Source organism: Sarcophilus harrisii, chromosome 1 (assembly GCF_902635505.1).
Source record: "Sarcophilus harrisii chromosome 1, mSarHar1.11, whole genome shotgun sequence".
Lineage (NCBI taxonomy): Eukaryota > Metazoa > Chordata > Mammalia > Dasyuromorphia > Dasyuridae > Sarcophilus > Sarcophilus harrisii.
The window spans coordinates 188,892,269-188,911,994 of NC_045426.1; the positions used below are offsets into that span (position 1 = coordinate 188,892,269).

General features: G+C 34.2%; 1 protein-coding gene across 3 annotated transcripts in view; it reads right to left on the minus strand.

The window, feature by feature from the left end:
• FAM172A (family with sequence similarity 172 member A) overlaps positions 1-19,726 on the minus strand; it is a 501,056-nt gene that overhangs the window by 364,757 nt on the left and 116,573 nt on the right. For all 3 annotated transcript variants that reach the window (XM_031967600.1, XM_031967592.1, XM_031967603.1), the window contains 2 exons: positions 11,537-11,602; positions 5,487-5,678 (listed from right to left, as the gene is read on the minus strand). In XM_031967600.1, coding sequence (XP_031823460.1) covers positions 5,487-5,678; positions 11,537-11,602 — 258 coding nt within the window. The remainder of the gene's footprint in view (positions 1-5,486; positions 5,679-11,536; positions 11,603-19,726) is intronic.

Genomic DNA, 19,726 nt, shown 5'->3' on the forward strand with positions numbered 1-19,726 from the left:
CAAAAATCCACACCCCCCTCTTTCTCTTTTCTAACTCTCCAGAGTCACTTCTAGGTATCCAATAAGTTAGAGGAGAAAATGTGTAATTTGGATATGCATATAATAGAAAACTATGTATATATATATAAATATATATATATATATATATATTTATTATAGGGCAACATTTTCATTTAAAAATTATCCCAAACTACTTTTGTATTGTGCATGACTCTCTCTCCTCTTCCTGTATTTTTAATGAAAAAAGTTTATTCTCCTTTAAAAAATCTCATTTCAAGCCATACACATAGAAAAAGCTCATATTAACATTTCTGTTGCCTTAGTGTGGAGAGAACAATTTAACACAAGGTGCTATAGAAACTATTATAACCTACCATATCCCCCTCAAAATACAAGAAGATTCTAAGCATATATTTAATTAGCTCAAAACTCATTGTAAAATTCATTCAAATCAATAGCACAGAATAATGATGAATATGGGAGGCCAAGAGCTATCATAGAAAGGTTTCACATATATCTTATAAATGGTACCAAAATTCCTGATAGTAATTGGATTTTTAGAACTGCAAGTGGGTTTTTTCCAATTCACTCATGACAGGGCCAGAAGGTAATGATACATCTGCCATGATGCAACAAGCAGACCTGTCTTCTGTCAAAAGTTGAAATCATAAAGGAATAAGCTGTCGTTAACAACCTCTCTCCAAACACAAGAGCTGTCATCTCATTGTTTTCCTTCACTGGCATAGGGGCTAGTGTGGGTTTATATACCCTGTCAGTTCAGTAATATGCTAAGCTTTTAACCTTTTCTAGGATTGATGTCTTGAACAATCCTCTATGAACTCTATTATGTAATAACTTTTATTTTCTTTAATCAAGTTTTTATGAATTAAGATATTTTTTTTATTTTGAATTGCTTAACTTTTTCAACTCACTATTAAAATGATTCTGTTCTAAGATTTTAAAAGGATCCAATTAAAAAAGAAAGTTTTCATTACTTTAACTTTCATAGGTTCCTTAAGTGAGTTTAAATTCACTGTTCTTAAGCACCATGTAAATCCAATTTTTAAAGATACTTAGAAATTTATGTTCATAAGTTTATATACATATACATACCTACACATATGTAGAGATAGCTATCTTTGTACACACAAATCTATTTATACATATATATGTATCTGTGTATATACATATGTGTATATCAATCTTTAATAATGGTTAAGTCAATGCTAAACTATTACTAGAAATCCCATGTAACCACTGAATAAATCCTTTCTGATAGCTATCAACAACAATGACAACAATTCACATATTTTTGGATATTTTTTAAGTCAGTTGAACCAGACTAAAGTTAAAGGAATCTAAGGAACTGTACACTTTTTATGATTCCTGATTATAAAACATCTTCTATATCATATCTAATAATTTCAACACTATGAACATGCAATTATTTAATTTTGACTTGAATTATTATTAGTTTTTTCTGTGTAGTATCACTGTATTTAATAATAGCAATGGAAATGTCCCATACGGAAAAAGTATTTCTATTTTCTTTCTGAGCATTCATATTTGCCCCATAGAATTCTACTGATGAATTAAATTCATCATTCATAATGATGAGTTAGAATTCCATATGATGAGTTTAATTCTAATTTCTTCATTACTTAGATCAAAATGATCTTGTATTTACTCTGTGAAAGGACTTTGGATATATATTTAGACATAGGAGGTAGATACCAAAAAGAATACATTAACCCAGAATGCTGATAAATATCATAACCTATTCCTTTATGAAAACCTTTAATGACTCCAATAATATTTTTTGCAAATGTCTATTATCCTATAAACAGTTCAGTGAGTTGCAAATCTATGTGAAAACTGTCAATCTGTGTGAAGAATGTTAAGATCTAACAAATTATAAAGCAAGTACATAAGCACTAATGCATAAAAGTTAACCATCATACAACAAAGGAATAAGAGATAAAAAGCTAAAAGGTTATAAATCATTTTTGAAATCACCAGCATAACTAAATGGCAAGTCAATTCCCATTACAATGATATCCAAGAGACTATATAAGAGCTTTTCTATAACTAAATGTTGCAATAAATACATCATCTCCTAGGGCTTCAAATTTTATTAGAAATGATACTGAAGGGGCAGCTAGCTGGTGTAGTGGATAGAGCACCAGCCCTGAAGTCAGGAGGACCTAAGTTCAAATCTAACCTCAGCTACTTAATATTTCCTGGCTGTGTGACCCTGGGCAAGTCAGTTAATCCTAAGTGCCTCAGCTATTAAAAAAAAGAAAAAAGAAATGATAGTGAAATTTGCTATATTTCTTATAGTAAAATATGTTTTATAAATGGTTACTTTTTTTTTAAACCAGGAAGACGTGATTAACTGGGTGAACCATCTAAAGATTTTATGAGAAACCATGGCAGTTACTTATTCTTTAATATACAGGAGAAAAGAGGATTTATTTTTTAAGGATATATTTCTTTTCTTAGAATATATTAAGATTAATAAAAGGTTAAGGCATTTAAAAATCAAATATAAAAATCAGAATTTAAGAATGATGCTTGTTGGTATACTTAAATATCAAAATGATTTGCTAAGAAAGGATGGAGCAACATGCTTGATAAAATTTTCATCAGTCTAAAATGTCTGTGGACAAAAGTCTGGATTAGATGATCTGAAAAGATCCCCAGTTTATATAATCCTCTTGGGTTATATAAGCCCAATTCACCATTTCCAAATCAAATGCCCCACCCCCAGTCAAAAAATGACAATGGAAACTCACAATTATGGAATTAGAATTATTAGTAGTATCAGGAAACATAGACAATATTGACCAACTCCAAAGCAATACCTATTTTAGAGCAATATCTATTTAAATGTGAAACTATATATACTAATCATTTTTGTAAGGGTATAATTGGAGAGAGAAGCCAAAATAAGTATCCTATGAACCCTATTTTGTTCAGAAAAAGTCCTTGTAAAGAACAACTTCTAATTTATAAACTGAAATTTTTTAACTCCAAGTCTGTAGGACAAATACCTAAGACAAAATAAACAGTCTCTTAAACGTGAACTAAGGGACCTCAACTTATAAATTAATGACAGTGTATATACACAGCTATTAAAAAAAAAAAAAGATGAGGTAAACAATCTACACAGTTTGTAAAAATGAACCAGTACTATAAATCATTTTAATGGTTTGTTATTTTTGCCAAGATATCATATATAAGCTGCCAAGCCTTCCTGGAAATAAGATAGGAACTGTCTGAACAGTGGGCTACTATCACTCTAAGTATATCACCAGTACAGGTTTGAGTAGAAAGAATAGCTCTCAACCTTCAGTGACACAAACCATTTCTTCACTTCTATTTGGTATACTATTTAATAAGAGGAAAAGATAAGGTAAGGGGGGAATCTGTTTGCCTCATTCCCCAAATATCATCCTTACAACTAAATATAATAGAAAATTACACACCTGGGTTCTAGTGATAGATCAATTACTAAAGCGAATTTAAGAATTTAATCAAAATATTTTATTTTAGAAACATGAATTTTAAAGGTTGCTAACAATATGGCAGAACCTGTGAACACAGATGTTGAGACATAAAAAAATATCAGAATGGCATAAAGTAATAAGGGTATTGTGTTGAAATAAATAGTATCAAAAATAAAAAAAAAAAAGAAAGAAAGAAATAGTATCTATGGAATGCATATTCAGATAAGTAGTTTTCCAGAAAATGTACATTTATTATTGAATCAAATGCAATCTTGGTGTCCTAAAGTCTCAAGTTCAAACATTGACACTCTCTCAACATAGCAAATAACCCTTGAAAATTAGAAGTTACAGGCAGATTACTGATTTATATCACTGAAGGGATTTCTCACATTAGGAATTAGGAGTTTTCAAAATTAATGAAATCAACATTCAGGGTTCTTCCATTCCCAAAATATAGGTAAAAAATATTTAACTTCCTTTGCCAAATGAGGTTCCAAAATGTGAATTTTTTTAAAATTATATATCATAAGGAATATTTTACTTAAATACAAAGAATCTGTCTATAATAGCATTCATTTCAAAATGTAAAAAAGCATAACAATAAATCATTAGAATGAAAAATATAGTCTGATACAATTTGTATTTCTGTAAGCCCTTTCAATTCTAAAAGGTATTTGATCTCAAAATGCTATTTAGTTATTAGTTTTTACTAGTCAAGTCAAAAGCAAAACATCCAGCACATTTACCATATGTGACAAATAAAAAAGCTGACAAAGATATTCCAATTGCATTATGTTGGTACAAATCTTAAAATTCTCCAAACAAAACTGTTCTTTTGAAAACGAATCTTGATCTTAACATTTGAGTTAATATAAAGGAGAATAAATGTTACTATAATCATTTCTATCCAATTTTCATTATAAAAAAATAGTATTATATACTTCTCAAGTAAATATGACCTATAGATTCTGAAATAAATGACTACTCTTGGTCTAAGAATAAACTTTTTAAATAAGATATAATTTTACTTCATTCTATTAAAGTCTCTATTTTTGCATATGAAAATAAACTTTGTGCTTCCCCCCAAAAAAGTTTGCAAGTTCACAAAATTTATGAAGCAGCAAAATACAATAAGACAGTGATATGAAAAATTGCATGACAAGATGGAACAAAAGAATCTTAAATGTAACAAAGAAAATATCTGAATTTTACAATAAATACCTTTCATATAAGGGTTATTTTCAAATGAATAAGTAGATAAATATGCAATTTACAATTTTATTTTTTTATCATTATATTTTATTTGAGACTTGTCTGAAAATAAATCAAGATGCTAAAAGTATAATTCTGTTTCTTTTTTTTTAAGGGTATAAATAGCAAAATTAACTCAGCATTTTTCAATCAAGGAATAAGATTTATTTAGTTTTAAATTCTAGGAAGCAACAGTTCAGGAAAGCTTATATTGATGTTCCTGTAAAACTTGTTTTCAGTTTTGTACTTATCTGTATAGATACTGTTTCCTCCAATAAAAAGGTAACCTCTTTGAGAACAGGGAATGTCTCATTTTTCTCTTTATATTTCTATCCCCAAACATAATGTCTAGTATTATATATGCTTGCTGCATTTAAGTGAGTGACATTCCCCCCAAAAAAAAATACTCATTGATTTGTATTTCAAATAGATGAATATGATAGAAAGAAATATAAGAAAATTGAGAATGTTAAATCTCTACTGCAGGGAGAACTTTCTAAAGAAACATTTTTAGCTCCTATTCCCTTATTTTCTTTCTTTAATAACAAGATAACACAATGTTTCATGTAAGAAAATTAATTATAATTTGAAGATTAACATGTACTTCAAGACATGTTAAAATACTCAACATACACATCTCATGAAACTAAATAAAACTTAAAATATAATTTCTAATACATAATAAAATAGAACTAAAAATAACAAAAAAGAAATAATTTCACTTACATCCATAGCTCTCTTAATATAAGGTATCTGTGTGCCACTGTCCAGATCTTCATTTATAATAAGCCTTCTAGCCCATTGACCTGCCCTGACAACACCACTACCATGAATTAAAATCATCAGTTTGTCTGGATTAGTCATTGCATCCTCACTCATAAAGATAAAATTCTTTGGTTCACTCTCAGTAGCATCTACCTGTAATTAAAAAAAATTAAATAGTGAGTACAAATGTTATGTTTAGGTAATACAAAAAAACTAATGGCTGCTTTTGTAATACAAAAAAACTAATGGCTGCTTTTATATAAACTATAAAAAGATACCCACAGATCATAGTGACATCACAGAACTGTGAAATAGATTACAATATAAAACATTCATGTGAAATTTAAATTACATTTTTAGATTAAGAAACAAGAACGGAATAATGAAGTTCTTTAGTATGATGTTATGAAAAAGGAAAAGAGGCTCTAAATGTCCTTTATTTAAACTTACAGGAAAAATTATTCAAAAAGGAAGACAATTGTAGATGGAGAAACAAAATCTTTTTTTGCTAGAAGTGATAACTAATACCTAGTGGAACAATAGGAAGTTATTGAAAACTTTTCAAAAGTTGATTGTCATCTAATGCAACTTCTATAATATCCAGGTACACAAATTTTGTTCCCTGTTTCCTATATATGTAGGAATTAATTCATGAATCAGAATTACAAACTCACTCAATTATCTGCATTTATTCATTGGTTATCTATTATAGATCTATAATTTTATGATATTCAATATTAGCTGATCTTTTAGTCATACCATTCTCTGAAGGATAATTACTTTGCTGGAAGATAATTTTAAAAAGAAAATTCTCAGCCCTGTGAGAACTATATTATGGCACATAAATCAACCCAAAAGAAAAGACAACATGAATTTTTCCATGAAAAACTTGAGATTTTGATATGTGTTTAACATAAAAGTTGACCTTACAGTGTAATGTAATAGAACAATGAATTTGGATTCAAAAGAGCTGACCCCACTCCCATCTCAAATTACTAATTATGTGATCACATCTCACTCAGTCTCAGTTTCCTTATCTGTAAAGAGGATATAGTAGCTTATTACCTACCTCATAAGATTGTTCTGAGAAATGGGATAAAGAATTTTTGTAAATTATATATACATTATATATTTTAATACTCTGATACAAAAACTAAATTCAGTTTCAATGAATTGTCTGATGCCACTGACTACCAAAGAGGAAGATAGTTAGGGAATGAACCAACTTCTATGGATCACCATTTATAGCACTAATTCTAAGAGCTCTACTGTTGTGGAGCTGTAACATTCAGCCTAGGTACCCTCCCTTAAGGGTTGTTCAAACATAATAAGCAGAAACTGAGGAATGTGAGAGCTACTTCTAAATTCACTAATTACTACTGCTTTATAATATTAATAAATTCAGATAAAAGTGGACTCTAAGAATCATGGTAGCCAATGTACTTCTTACAAAAACAAAAACAAAAAGACAAAAACAAAAACAAAAACAAAACAATGTCAATTTGTTGGAAAGTTTCCATTTTTAAAAGTTGGTTTATGTGTTAGACAACAGGATTTTTTAAACTTCTTTATTAACAATGGATTATAAGGTGAAAATTTCAGAAACGATTAGCTGCAAAGGCCAAAAAATACTCTTGCTGGTTTCTTAGCTTTTATTGTTATTGCCACCACCACCACATAGCAATAAAAACAAAAAAGAAAAGCTTTAAAACTGAGTTATATTTCAAATTCTTTACTTTTCAAATAATCTTATCAGTTCTCAATTATGGTTTTATACTACAGTATCTATATAAACAAAATTTTAAAATATCAACTATGCTAGACTGTATTAAAATATTAAAGATTTCTTTTCATTGTCTCACATGGAGAAATATCAAGAATCAAAATAGTCAAATAATCTAAAAAAAGAAACTAATAGATCCAGGACTCTAACTAAGCTTTGTCACTGACTTCTGAGGAGGATTATATTTTCAGTTAGATTAGTTTGATGTTCCTCTCACCAGTGGAGGCAATACTTTCCTATTTCAGAAAGCATATTAAGATGATTAATAAATGCATAACCACAAGGCAATTTGAAAGTAGAGGACTACATATGTGGTAAATATTAAAGAGGAATAATGATCACCTCATAATTAATAACTGTGCAGTTATTAATAACTAATAATAATAACTGTGCAATTATTAATTACAGGCATGAAATTTAGCAAAAGTACATCAATTTTACATGCAACATGTAAAATATTTACATGTATATACAACAAACAACAACAAATGATAAAAATGGTTATGACTGAAAACAGAAAATAACAAAGAAAAAGAATAAAAACAAAGGAAAAAATAACATAAATAAATTACTGCTACTGAAAAGCATATAAAACACAGAGAAAGGAAGCACAAATTACAAAGCAATGAAAAAACAAATGGTGAAAATAACATAGCTGTCAGTTTTCACTATACATCAGTTAAGATTTTTAAATGAAACATTTCTAGTCACTCCCTTATCAAACATGCAAAAATTATAGTATCCATAATCCTTTAATGAAAGTCAATGAGGACTCTAATCACTAAAATGAGAGAATTTATCAATAAAGTTCTTATTTCTGATCCAACCACTATTCACTTTTTCAATTCTTTTTTTTATTATAGCCAGCCATTTTTTTTTTTTGGGCAGCAAAGGATTTTTGTCATACATTGATAATACTGAGTTTCTAAAAGTCCCAAGTAACAAATTTAATACGAAAAAAGTTAACTTTAAGATGCAAAAATATAATTGTGATCTTTAAAAAAAAACTGTTATGCAGAAAGATTTTTGAAAGTAACCAAGTCAAAATGCACATATTCATTTTAGTTGAGTAAAGGGAGAACTAGAAGGTGACAAAAATATTTAATTTAGTTAAGACAATTAAAAGTAAATGAAAAATGATTTATGCATGATTTAAGCTCAGGAAAGAAATTTTTTGAACCACTGATGATAGTAGATTTATTTTCCCCCTCATTTTAGTACAGCACTCTGAACCAATAAACTTGCTAAAAATTACTTACGATACACTTTAATTGAACTAACTTTAAAATATAAAGTATTCATTTCTTAACCTAATTAAATTTGGGGGAAAACCCTCACTTTTTTTTTCCAAACCAATTTATCTTCAAATAGTGATAATTCATTAAACAAAGCTTTCACTAAGGAATGCAGATAAAGGTCATTCTTTTTTGTACAGCCTCACTTTATTGGCAAATCAACTTCACATAACATTTAGTCTATTCACAATGAGACTACACAGAGTGATTTGTAGCATTTGAATTGTTTTGAACTGTATTAATTCTGATTTTCTTATCAAAACATAATTTGATGAATGAAATATTATAGTCATGATATTTAGCTGCCTTATTTAAGTCAATAATCTATACAAATAGAAAATGAATTGGCAATAAATTTAAAATTTCTAATATTTTTCAGCTATTTTTCACTAACTTCCATTCAGATTGTCATCAAATTTCCATAAAAAAGTTTTTAAAAATGCAGTTTTAGTTTATTCATTGGTAACCAGAGTGATTTTTAAATTTAGTATGTGATATATTATGGAGGGGGAAAAACATTTCATGCAGTATTGTCACTTTTTTTTTCCTTTGGAATTACCGAACTGTACGAAATCTCACAATGAATCACAACGGATTTAACTCCAAAGATAATCTGCATATTTTTTTCACATAAGCAACACTATATTTACTACATTCTTATAAACTAAATTCAGCATCAAAACATACTAGAAAAGCATGCCAACTGGCTCAGTGGCAATACTCTACACTACCTTTCAGGAGACTGGGTTCAATATCCAGCCCTGGTCTCTTATGATCCAAGCCAGCAGGGCCTGAAAATGGAGCAAAAGTGGTGTTATTCAGTCCCTAAAATGAGGGACTTCTGGCCTCACTTTACTCAGCTCTGATGTTTGATTAATATCAAAGCAAAACTGAGAGGCTAAAAATACAATTGAGAACTTCTATTCATCTAGAAATATGGTGATCATAGTATCAGGTGAAATGCAACTGGGAAAACTATGAGTAGGAATGTAAAATCAAGAAACAAATCACCAACAATACACCAGTAAATCTTTAAGTGAAGATTATTAGGGGCATTGTTATGCCTTTTACTTTAAAATCCTGTAAGTTCTCAAAAAAATGCCATCTGAAGACTAATTAATAAATTTAATCTCTAAGTTGTTTAAATCTAGTTTTAGACAAAGGAATAATATTAAGACTCTTAGCGAATTGTTCTGCTTTTCTGAGAAAAGAGCTCTAAATTTCTAACACAATAGGTTCAAGCAATGCTAGAAATTCTGCTATCATCAGGAGGGCGTGTGTGTGTGTGTGTGTGTGTGTGTGTGTATACACATATACATATGTAAAATCTCATTTAAGCTAACGAAATCTCCTACTACAGAAGTTCATCTCTAAGTTCGGAAGAAAAACAATGGATTTTTTTTAAGCCTGGAAGATTTACTAAAGTAATCAGATTTGGGTGTCATTTCTAGTTGTCCTAACAAAATAATATACTATGACTTAAAGATAGGAAAGACTCCAATTTTAGGTAATATCTAAACTAAAACATACTGACCTATTATTAATATTTTGGTTACATTTAGAGAAAAAATAATATCTATAAATTTATATCTTAAGGAGTCATCTTAGATTCTCTTTTAAAACTACAAATACTCATTTTACTTTAATAATCACATATGCTAGCATTATCATTTAATGCACATTGGAAATGTTTAAGAGTTTAAAGTGGTTACAATACTAATTGTTGAACAGTTAAACAGTTCAACCATTATGGAGGGGTAGTAATGAATGTGAGGTCATTTAAGTAAATTATTTATCCTAGCGTAAGTAAATCTGGTAATCCTAAATTGTGGATATTAGTAACAGCCTAACCAAAAACAATATGCTTCATAATTTAAAGAAGATAAACCCAGAGAAATTAGGACTTGAAATCCTGAGAAGTTCTCAGCAAATCTCTGAAGCTGAATATATATACTCAGCTTCATCATGAAAAACTAGATATTGGAAGAGAGAGAAAAATGTAAATTGGGTGATTTTTCACAGTCCTTGAAAAAAACAGGCTGAGCTGGAGTTAAGGGAAGAGTAGAGAAGGTGGTAATATCTGGAATTATCTTTGAGGAGAAGAGCTAGCCTTAGTTTTTTAAGATCAAACCCGAGAAAATCTTAAAACTGGAGGGGGGGAATATGAATAAAAAGAAGGCGTGGACAGATTAGTTGGGAAACAAATGTGTTTTATACATAGAAAGAATTTGGTTTGTATTTCTGAAGCAATTGAGTTGTGAATGAAATTAAAGCTTATAGTTATATCCATGATAAATAACAACTAGCAAAGGGGATAGTCCTTTGAGCTTTTGGGGCCCTACAAAGAATAAAGCCAAGTTTATCTAAGTTCTATAATATACCATCAAATTTAGGGGCAAAAAGGCAGAAATTATTATGATATTTTCACATTCTTCAATTTAAAAGAATCCATGACAAGACCTCCATTGTAATGTCCGGACTAGCTCCCTGGAGAGCCGCAGGATCAGTCAGAGTCAGGATTACTCAAAGTTCTTGGTCTTAAGGAAGAAAAGTGAAGGAGGCAGGCAAGTTGCCATGTGGCTTGCCAAAGATGTATCCTTGATTCTAGAGTCCAGAGTCTTCAGCTTCTCTCCTCCTTGTCCTGCAGCCAAGTGACTCTGATTTCTTTCCCCCAGTCCTCCATATCTTTGCCTACAATTATCTCATCACCAAAACATTCAGCAAGTACCAATGGTGCTATGGTACTATTTTTCCCAAAGATACAATGTAACATGTTGGAAGGCATCTTTAAAAAAATCTATTCTTAAATAAGTCATGAATGTGATAAAATCTTAAAATCCACTATAGGAAATTAATATTTTTTAAAGTTTTTTTTCTTAAATAAAAGTTACATCTGAAAATATAAACAGGAATAACTTAAAACAATAACTTACTGGAAGTGAGACTTTTTTCAAATTGCAATCCTTTTCCAAGAGCTCATACACATATTTAGTAATGATCTGGGAGGGAAAAAGTTAAAAACATATTAAAACCTGATGCATTCTTATCTATTAACAAAATTCATGTAATCAGCTAATTAATAAAGATATGTATTATAAATATATATAAATGATTTTGTTTTATCCTTAATATCTAAGAGCTAGAAAATCATTTTGGAGAGTCAGTCTCAAAAATGAAGAATACTTTTTTCTGGAGGTGGAGCAAAGATGTCGGAGACAGTACACATTTTTCTCTGACCTTCTCCTACAACCCTCAGACTAATTAGCAAATCCAGCCTCTAAATTAGCTCTGGACCAGCAGAACCCACAAATATTGAGAATGCAATAAATTATCAACAGAAGATAATTTAGAAGATTGCCAGAAAAGGTCTGTTTCAATCATTAAAGGGATGGAGGCAGCCAGCACAAGCAGCTGAAAACAAACAAACACAAACAGCCCAGAATCCCAGAGCAGTACAGACTCTCCCTGAGGGAGAATGTAAGGGAAGGAACTACAGCACAATTGTTGGCTACTCTGCCCTGGCTGCAAGCCAGTAGATCCGCAGAGAAGTTAGAAAACATCTGACACAAGTACAAAAGTCAATAGTGAACAATCTCAAAGGACCTGTTCACACCCACCCAGCCCCAGAAGTGAGTCAACACTGAATCAGCCAAGCTGCGGCCCTTTAAAGAGAAAGTCACCACTTGTAGAGGAATCTTGGAAAATCTCCCCTGCCCTAAAAGCAGACCTTAACTTTTTTTGAAAACTGAGTAAAAAATGTAAAGAGAACTCTGATGGATGGCTTATTTGGTGAAAGAGGAAAACAGATCTCAAACCCTGGGGAGACTAAAGGCAGATTGTCTCCAAATGAAACCCCAAAGTGTGATATACCCTGGTCCCCATCACACAAGGTACTCTTAGAAGAATTAAAAAGGATCTTAAAGAGAGCTAGAAGAAAAATGGGAAAAGGAAAAGGAAAAACAAAAAACCCAAGACGGTTTGGAAAAGGCATATAGCTTATTAAAAGATCTGATAAAATAGAAAAAGAAAACAACTCCCAGAAAAACAGAATTTGTGAAACAGAAAAAGAAAATAACTTCTTAAAAAACAGAATTTGTGAAATGGAAAAAAAATAATTCCTTAAAAAAACAGAATTTGTGAAATAGAAAAAAATTCCATAATATAATGGGCTGACACTCGAGTTGATGCACTGTGAGGTCCCAAGCACATGAGGCTAAATAGTAATTGGACCATACTCTATTAATATATATGCTCGGAGAAAGAATGGCTCCTGCCCACTCTTTGTGCAAGTCCTGATGTGTTGTATAGGAAATGACGATTTTAGTGGGTGGAGGCAGGGGAACGGAGAGAGGAGTGGAAAGAGAAGGCTGGCTGCTTCTGATCTGGCTGGCTTCTTGACTCAGCTGCACACATTGCTATCGCAATCCCCCCTTCACCTCCGATCCCCCTTCACCTCCGATCCTTCTTCACCTCTACTGAGAATAAAGATTGAAGATTTTCCCTTAACCTGAATACCTGACTATGGCTGATTTTAAAATACACGGTCATAACATTTGGCACCCAAGGGTGGGAAACGAGGACCCTACTTTCACTGAAGAAGTCTCCAGTGACCAGGAACTTGGCTGAGTATAATAGACAAACAGGGAACTTATTTTCTTAAAGACTAAACTAGTAACCTTTTTTGACTGAAATGGGACAGATGCTAGCTAAAGATTCTCCATTACCCCCCCCCCAACCTCCTCACCCCCACCCAGGAGTGGAGCTATAGAAAGTATGCTTAACCTGATAGAAAGACCAAAGGCTGCTTATAACTTGGGAACAGATAGCTAGACTTCTGGGTACATTAAAACACACCTCCTCTTGGTTCTTAGAGGAAGAGCAAATCTCTCAAGATAATTGGACATTAATTGGGCAATAGCTCTCCGTATATTACAACAAAAATGGTCCTCATTCAATTTGCATCGAGGCATTCTATTTATACAACATAATACAATTGGCCTTAAAGAACCCTATGATTTATAGAAGAAAGAAAAAAAGCTTTAGAAATAGACAAATGAGGAAGCCTGAGATAAAGGAGGAAGACAATGAACAGATTAATGGCCATATCCCCACAGGGCATGGAGACTTAAGTGAGGCTCAAGGGTGTGGTGAATCTGAGGCAGCTTCAGCCCCACCTAAGGAGCAGGTAATTGAGTCTCCTCCATCAACTCCACCCTCCAGGATGGAGTATTGACCCCTGGGGCAATGACAACACCAGCACCTCCCCACCCACCCCCCAGCATCCAGCCGATCCTATAACTAGATTGCAAAAGGGACTAATTAAGGCCAAAGCAGAAGGGAGAGATGTAACAGAATTCCAACATCACATTTTTCCTGTAATTCAACAGTTTAATTCTTTAGGTCAAGAAAATAGAAAATATGCTCCTTTTAATATGGAAATCCTCAAAGACCTGAAAAAGGCTTGCACTCTTTATGGGGCTACATCAGCTTATGTTAAGATGTTATTACAGAATTTGGCTTTTGAAATCTTGACCCCTAATGACTGGAAATCTATAGCAAGGGTATGCCTAGAACCTGTACTACTTGTGGCTTTCTGAATATAGTGAGCTCTGTAGAATACAAGCCCAACAAAATAGTTAAAGTGCAGTTCATGCTGCAATCACCTGTGACCTACTAACAGGTGTAGGTTCCTATGCAGACATTGCAGTACAGATTAATTATTCCATAGCAGCATATGAGCAAATTGCTGCTAATGCTGTCAAAGCGTGGGCTTCTCTCCACAATCAAGACAAAAATGTCACAAAAATAACACAAGGGCCAAATGAACCCTTTGCTGACTTTGTGGGACATTTGCAGACAGCTATCACAAGAACTAATGGGGAAAATGCAGTAACAGACATTTTGATAAGGCAACTTGCTAAGGAAAATGCTAATGAGGTTTGTAAAAGAATTATACTAGGACTCCGCAAGGATGCTCCTTTAGAGGAGCTCATAAGACGCTGTGCCACAATGGGCACAAATGCCTTTCATACCCAGGCTATGATGCAGACTTCCCAAGATCCCAACATGGGAAGACAGGGTTCCTTCTGGCAAGGGACTTCCAGAGAGACTCGTCAATGCTTTCAGTGTGGTAAAGTAGGGCATCTGAAAGCTCAATGTTGGTATAGAGACAGAATGAGAAAACAGGGTGAGAGAACAAGACCCAATGTCCAAAATGCAACAAAGGCTTCCATTGAGCCTCAGAATGTAGACAGGTTCAGGGAAATGGGATGAGGGGCCCAGGCCCAGGGCCCCAGGCAAAAAACACTTGGGGCATGATGGCAGCCAATGGGGGACCCAGAGAGTCCTAGAAGTCCAATACCCAGACATGACCAATCAGCCAGGAAGCCATATGATGGGAGAAAGGGATTACACAATCAATCAGCGAGGAAGCAACCTGAGGGGAGAAAGGGATTACAATTAGGGAGAAGAGAGTTGTATGCAGCTGGGACAACTGAGATATCCCCTGGAGAGGTGAAATCTGTTCCTTTCCAGTCTATGGATCCCTTGCCTCCAGGCACAGTAGGCTTGACCATTTCACCTCCTTTTTGTACGTACAAAATAGTGTCCATCCACACACTAATGTAGGAAACTGGGGAATGTGTAGATAATATCCCAGTCACTAATACAGGGAGACAATGTGTTATTTATCACCCAGGAGAAGTAGTAGCATCAGGTTTACTGATACAGACTTCTAATAAGCAATCTGGTGACAGTTGCCCAGATTCTGACTCCAAGCAACAAAATCCAGGAATATTTAGGACTGCTGCTGTTACAGCTGACCGTCCTAACCTCACTATCTGTATAAATGGCCTACCATTAGAAGGATTGGTAGACACAGGTGCAGATCGTACAGTCATTAGAGGGGCCAATTGGCCAAAGACTAAAGCAGACACCTACATGGCTGGCGTGGGAGGATCAATAGCAGCTGGAGTTAGTGCTGCCCCTATGAGATGGACTTTTGAGGGCAAAACAGGAGTTTTTATTCCTTTTATAGTTAAAAAATCCCCATCAATCTGTGGGGAAGAGACGTATTACAGCAATTAGGGTTAAAAATGAGTACTTCAGTTTTTTAAGCAGGGCTGCTGTTGGCCGCCAACACTTTCACCTGCTCCTATCCAATGGAAAACTGATACAGTGGATAGAACAGTGGCCCTTAGGTGGCAACAAAATTCAGGCCTTATTAGATATGGTACAGGAGCAGCTTGACCAAGGACACTTACAACCTTCTCTAAGTTCTTGGAATTCCCCAGTGTTTGTTGTAAAAAAAGAAATCTGAAAAATGGAGGATGCTGACATTTAAGAAAGGTGAATGAACAGATGGAAACTATGGGAACTCTTCAGCCTGGACTTCCATCTCCTACTCAATTGCCTAGAGAATGGTCTCTTTGGGTCATAGATATTAAGGATTGCTTCTATTCTATCCCTCTGGATAAGGAGGATATGAAAAGATTTGCCTTTTCGGTGCCCAGCGTTAACTTAGCTGAGCCTTATAAAAGATATGAATGGATAGTTTTACCACAGGGAATGAAAAACAGCCCTACTATGTGTCAAATGTATGTTGCTGCTGCTCTTGCTCCAGTAAGAAAAGCATTCCCAAAAGTTATGCTATTACATTATGTAATGGGCTGAGGTTTGAGTTGATGCACTGAGGTCCCAAGTACATGAGGCTAAATAGTAATTGGGCTATACTCTATTAATATAAATGACTGGATAAAGAATGGTCCCCGCCCATTCTCCGTGCAAGTCCTGATGTGTTGTATAGGAAATGACGATTTTGGTGGGTGGAGACAGGAAGAGAAGCTGGGAGAGACTGGGCCTGGGTTCAATACTCCTAGCTGCTGGTCGTGTGGCTGCTGATCTAGCTAGCTTCTTGACTCAGCTGCACACATTGCTATCGTCGATTATTTTCCACCTCTGATCCTTCTTCACTGAGAATAAAGACTGACGATTTTCCCCTAACCTGAATTCCTGCCTCCTGCTGATTTTAAAAATACGCGATCTTCACAATATTATATGGATGATATATTGGGATGTGCACCTGAGGAACAAATGTTAGGAGCATGTCTATAAAAGACCATAGAAACACTAAAGAATTACAAATTGTACATAGCTGCAGAAAAAATTCAAAGACATGCTCCTTTTCAATATTTGGGATATGAAGTATACCCTAAGGTACTTATAGTATAAAAACTGTCCTTAAGAACAGAGAAGCTAAATACCTTGAATGATTTTCATAAATTGATAGGAGATATCCAATGGATGCGACCAGTGTTAGGTCTGACTACCTATCAACGCAACCATTATATGACATTTTAAAGGGAGACAGTGCTTTAAATTCACCATGCCAGCTTACAAAAGAAGCTCAAGAGGCTTTGAGAAAAGTTGAACTGGATTTATCCAATGTGGTTGAAAGAGTCACTCAAAAACCTTTGGAAATATCAGTTTTTGCCACATAAGAGGCACCCACAGCAGTCCTTCATCAAGGAGACAATGTGATAGAGTGGTCACTGAATTCCTCACACAAGCATTTGCCATTATGGGTGTGCCACAAGCAATAAAAACAGACAATGGTCCTGCATATACTTCCAAACATTTTGCACACATTTGTGCACATTATAAGATTTTATGCACCACTGGCATACTTTTTAATCCTCAAGGACTGGCAATAGTAGAGAGGAGAAACAGAGACATTAAGATGCTCCTCCAAAAACAAAAGAAAGGGGTAGCCACAGGTAACCCTAGAGAACTTCTAAATCTAACCCTTTATACTATTAACTTCTTAATTTTTGACAAAGATGCACTGGCTCTGGCAGAAAGGTTTTATAACCCACCAGAAGGGTAGTGTCCAGTACAAGCAGCTCCACTATCTTTAGATAATCACCAGGTGATGTGGAGAGACCCAGAAAGTGGTGAATGGAAGGGACTAGATAGGTTAATTGCTTGGGGGAGAGGGTTTGCTTGTATCTCTACAGGTGGAGAAGGAGTCAGATGGGTGCCAATGAGCCATATTCTCCTTGTCCATCGCAGAGAGATAGAGCAGACCCTTGAAACGAAGAAGAAGACCCAAGAAATATCGGGTGGTTCTGTTGCTGATTGTGCTCACCATTGAAAGAGTGTGGCAGTTATGGTGTTTGACTCATGGACATTAAAAATTGTTGGGACTTCAAAACTCTCAGGAATTATTGGATTCTCTGAAACATGATAAGATTGTTGTAGGACTTGAAAACCCTCAGGAATCATTGGATTCTCTGAGACATAGGACTTGAAAACCCTCAGGAACCATTGGATTTTCTGAGAAATGATAAGACTGTTACAGGACTTCAAAATCTGCTGGAATCATTGGATTCCCTAACACATAAAAAGACTTTTGCTGGACTTCAAAAACTTGGGGGGATCACTGGATTCCCTGACATGTGAAGCAATGGATAAAAGATTGGTTTTGGACTATCTCTTGGCTGCTGAAGAAGGCATATGTGTGACTGTTGTTTACATACCCTCCTTTTAGGACTTCTGGCAATCTTTTACAACACCATGTTGATTTATATTGTTTGTTATTCCGCTACTTGCATGTACAATTCACGTTTGTTACCACATCGAGCCTGCATTGACTGATTGGAGGGTCATCACTAATAGCCTCTGCGTTATTGCTGTGTCCTTGTGTAATACCTCCCATGCTGATGGATTTGTGCATAATAAGACCCTTCACCCCAGAAATCCATTAGCAACCCCCATTTTCCTTTGGTGCTTTTCATCTCCCTTCCTGAGATGTCAGGGAGAGCGTGATCATCTCTTTTTTAGTGCTTTCACCTCCCTTCCTGAGAAGTCAGGGGGGTCGTGATCACCTCCTTTTCGGTGTTTTCACCTCCTTTCTTGAGAAGTTAGGGAGGGTGTGATCACCTACCCCTGGGGGCTCTAACCTCCCTGAGGAGTCAGGGATGGCATGACCACCTGTGTTCTAAAACAAAAGAAAGCAGAAGATGTAATGGGCTGAAGCTCGAGTTGATGCACTGTGAGGTCCCAAGCACGTGAGGCTAAATAGCTATTGGACTATACTCTATTAAAATATATGGTTGGAGAAAGAATGACCCCCGCCCACTCTTTGTGCAAGTCCTGATGTGTTGTATAGAAAATGACTTTTTTGATGGGTGGAGGCAGGGGGGCAAAGAGAGGAGCGGAAAGAGAGCTTCTTGACACAGCTGCATACATTGCTATCGCAATTCCCCCTTCACCTCCGATCCCTCTTCACCTCCGATCCTTCTTCACCTCTACTGAGAATAAAGATTGAAGATTTTCCCTTAACCTGAATTCCTGACTACGGCTGATTTTAAAATATGCGGTCATCACACCATAGAATAAAACAACTCATTAAAATATTCAATTGGACAATTACAAAAAAATGTAAATGAAAAAATTCACTAAAATTCAGAACTGAACAAATGTAAATGAATGACTCAATGAGACAACAAGAATCAGGCAAAAGCAAAAAATGAAAAAATACAAAAAAATGTAAAATATCTAATTGGGAAAATAACTGATCTGGAAAATAGATTTAGGAGAGACAATCTAAGGATTACTGACCTCCCTGAAATCCATGATGATGGAAAAAAGAGCCTAGACATAATTTTTGCAAGAAATCATCAGAGAGAACTGCCCAAAAGTCAAAGAATCAGAAAATAAAATGACCATTGAAATAATTCACCACAAACTTCCTGAAAAAAACCCAAAATTAAAACCGCAAGGAATATTATGGCTAAATTTCAGAACTATCAGACCAAGGAAAATATATTACAAGCAGCCAGAAAGAAACAATTCAAATACCAAGGAGCCACAATAAGGATTACTCAGGACCTAGCAGCTTCCACTTTAAAGGATTGAAGGACCAGGAAACTGATATTCTGAAAGGGGAAGGGAGTTGGAATGCAGGCAAGAATAAATTACCCTGCTAAACTGAGCATTTTAAATTTCAAGGAAGAAGATGGACATTCAATGAAACTGGTGCATTGCATTTATTTTTTATGAAAAGATCAGAACTAAACAAAAAATTTCACCTCCAAATACAGTACTCAAGAGAAGTATAAAAA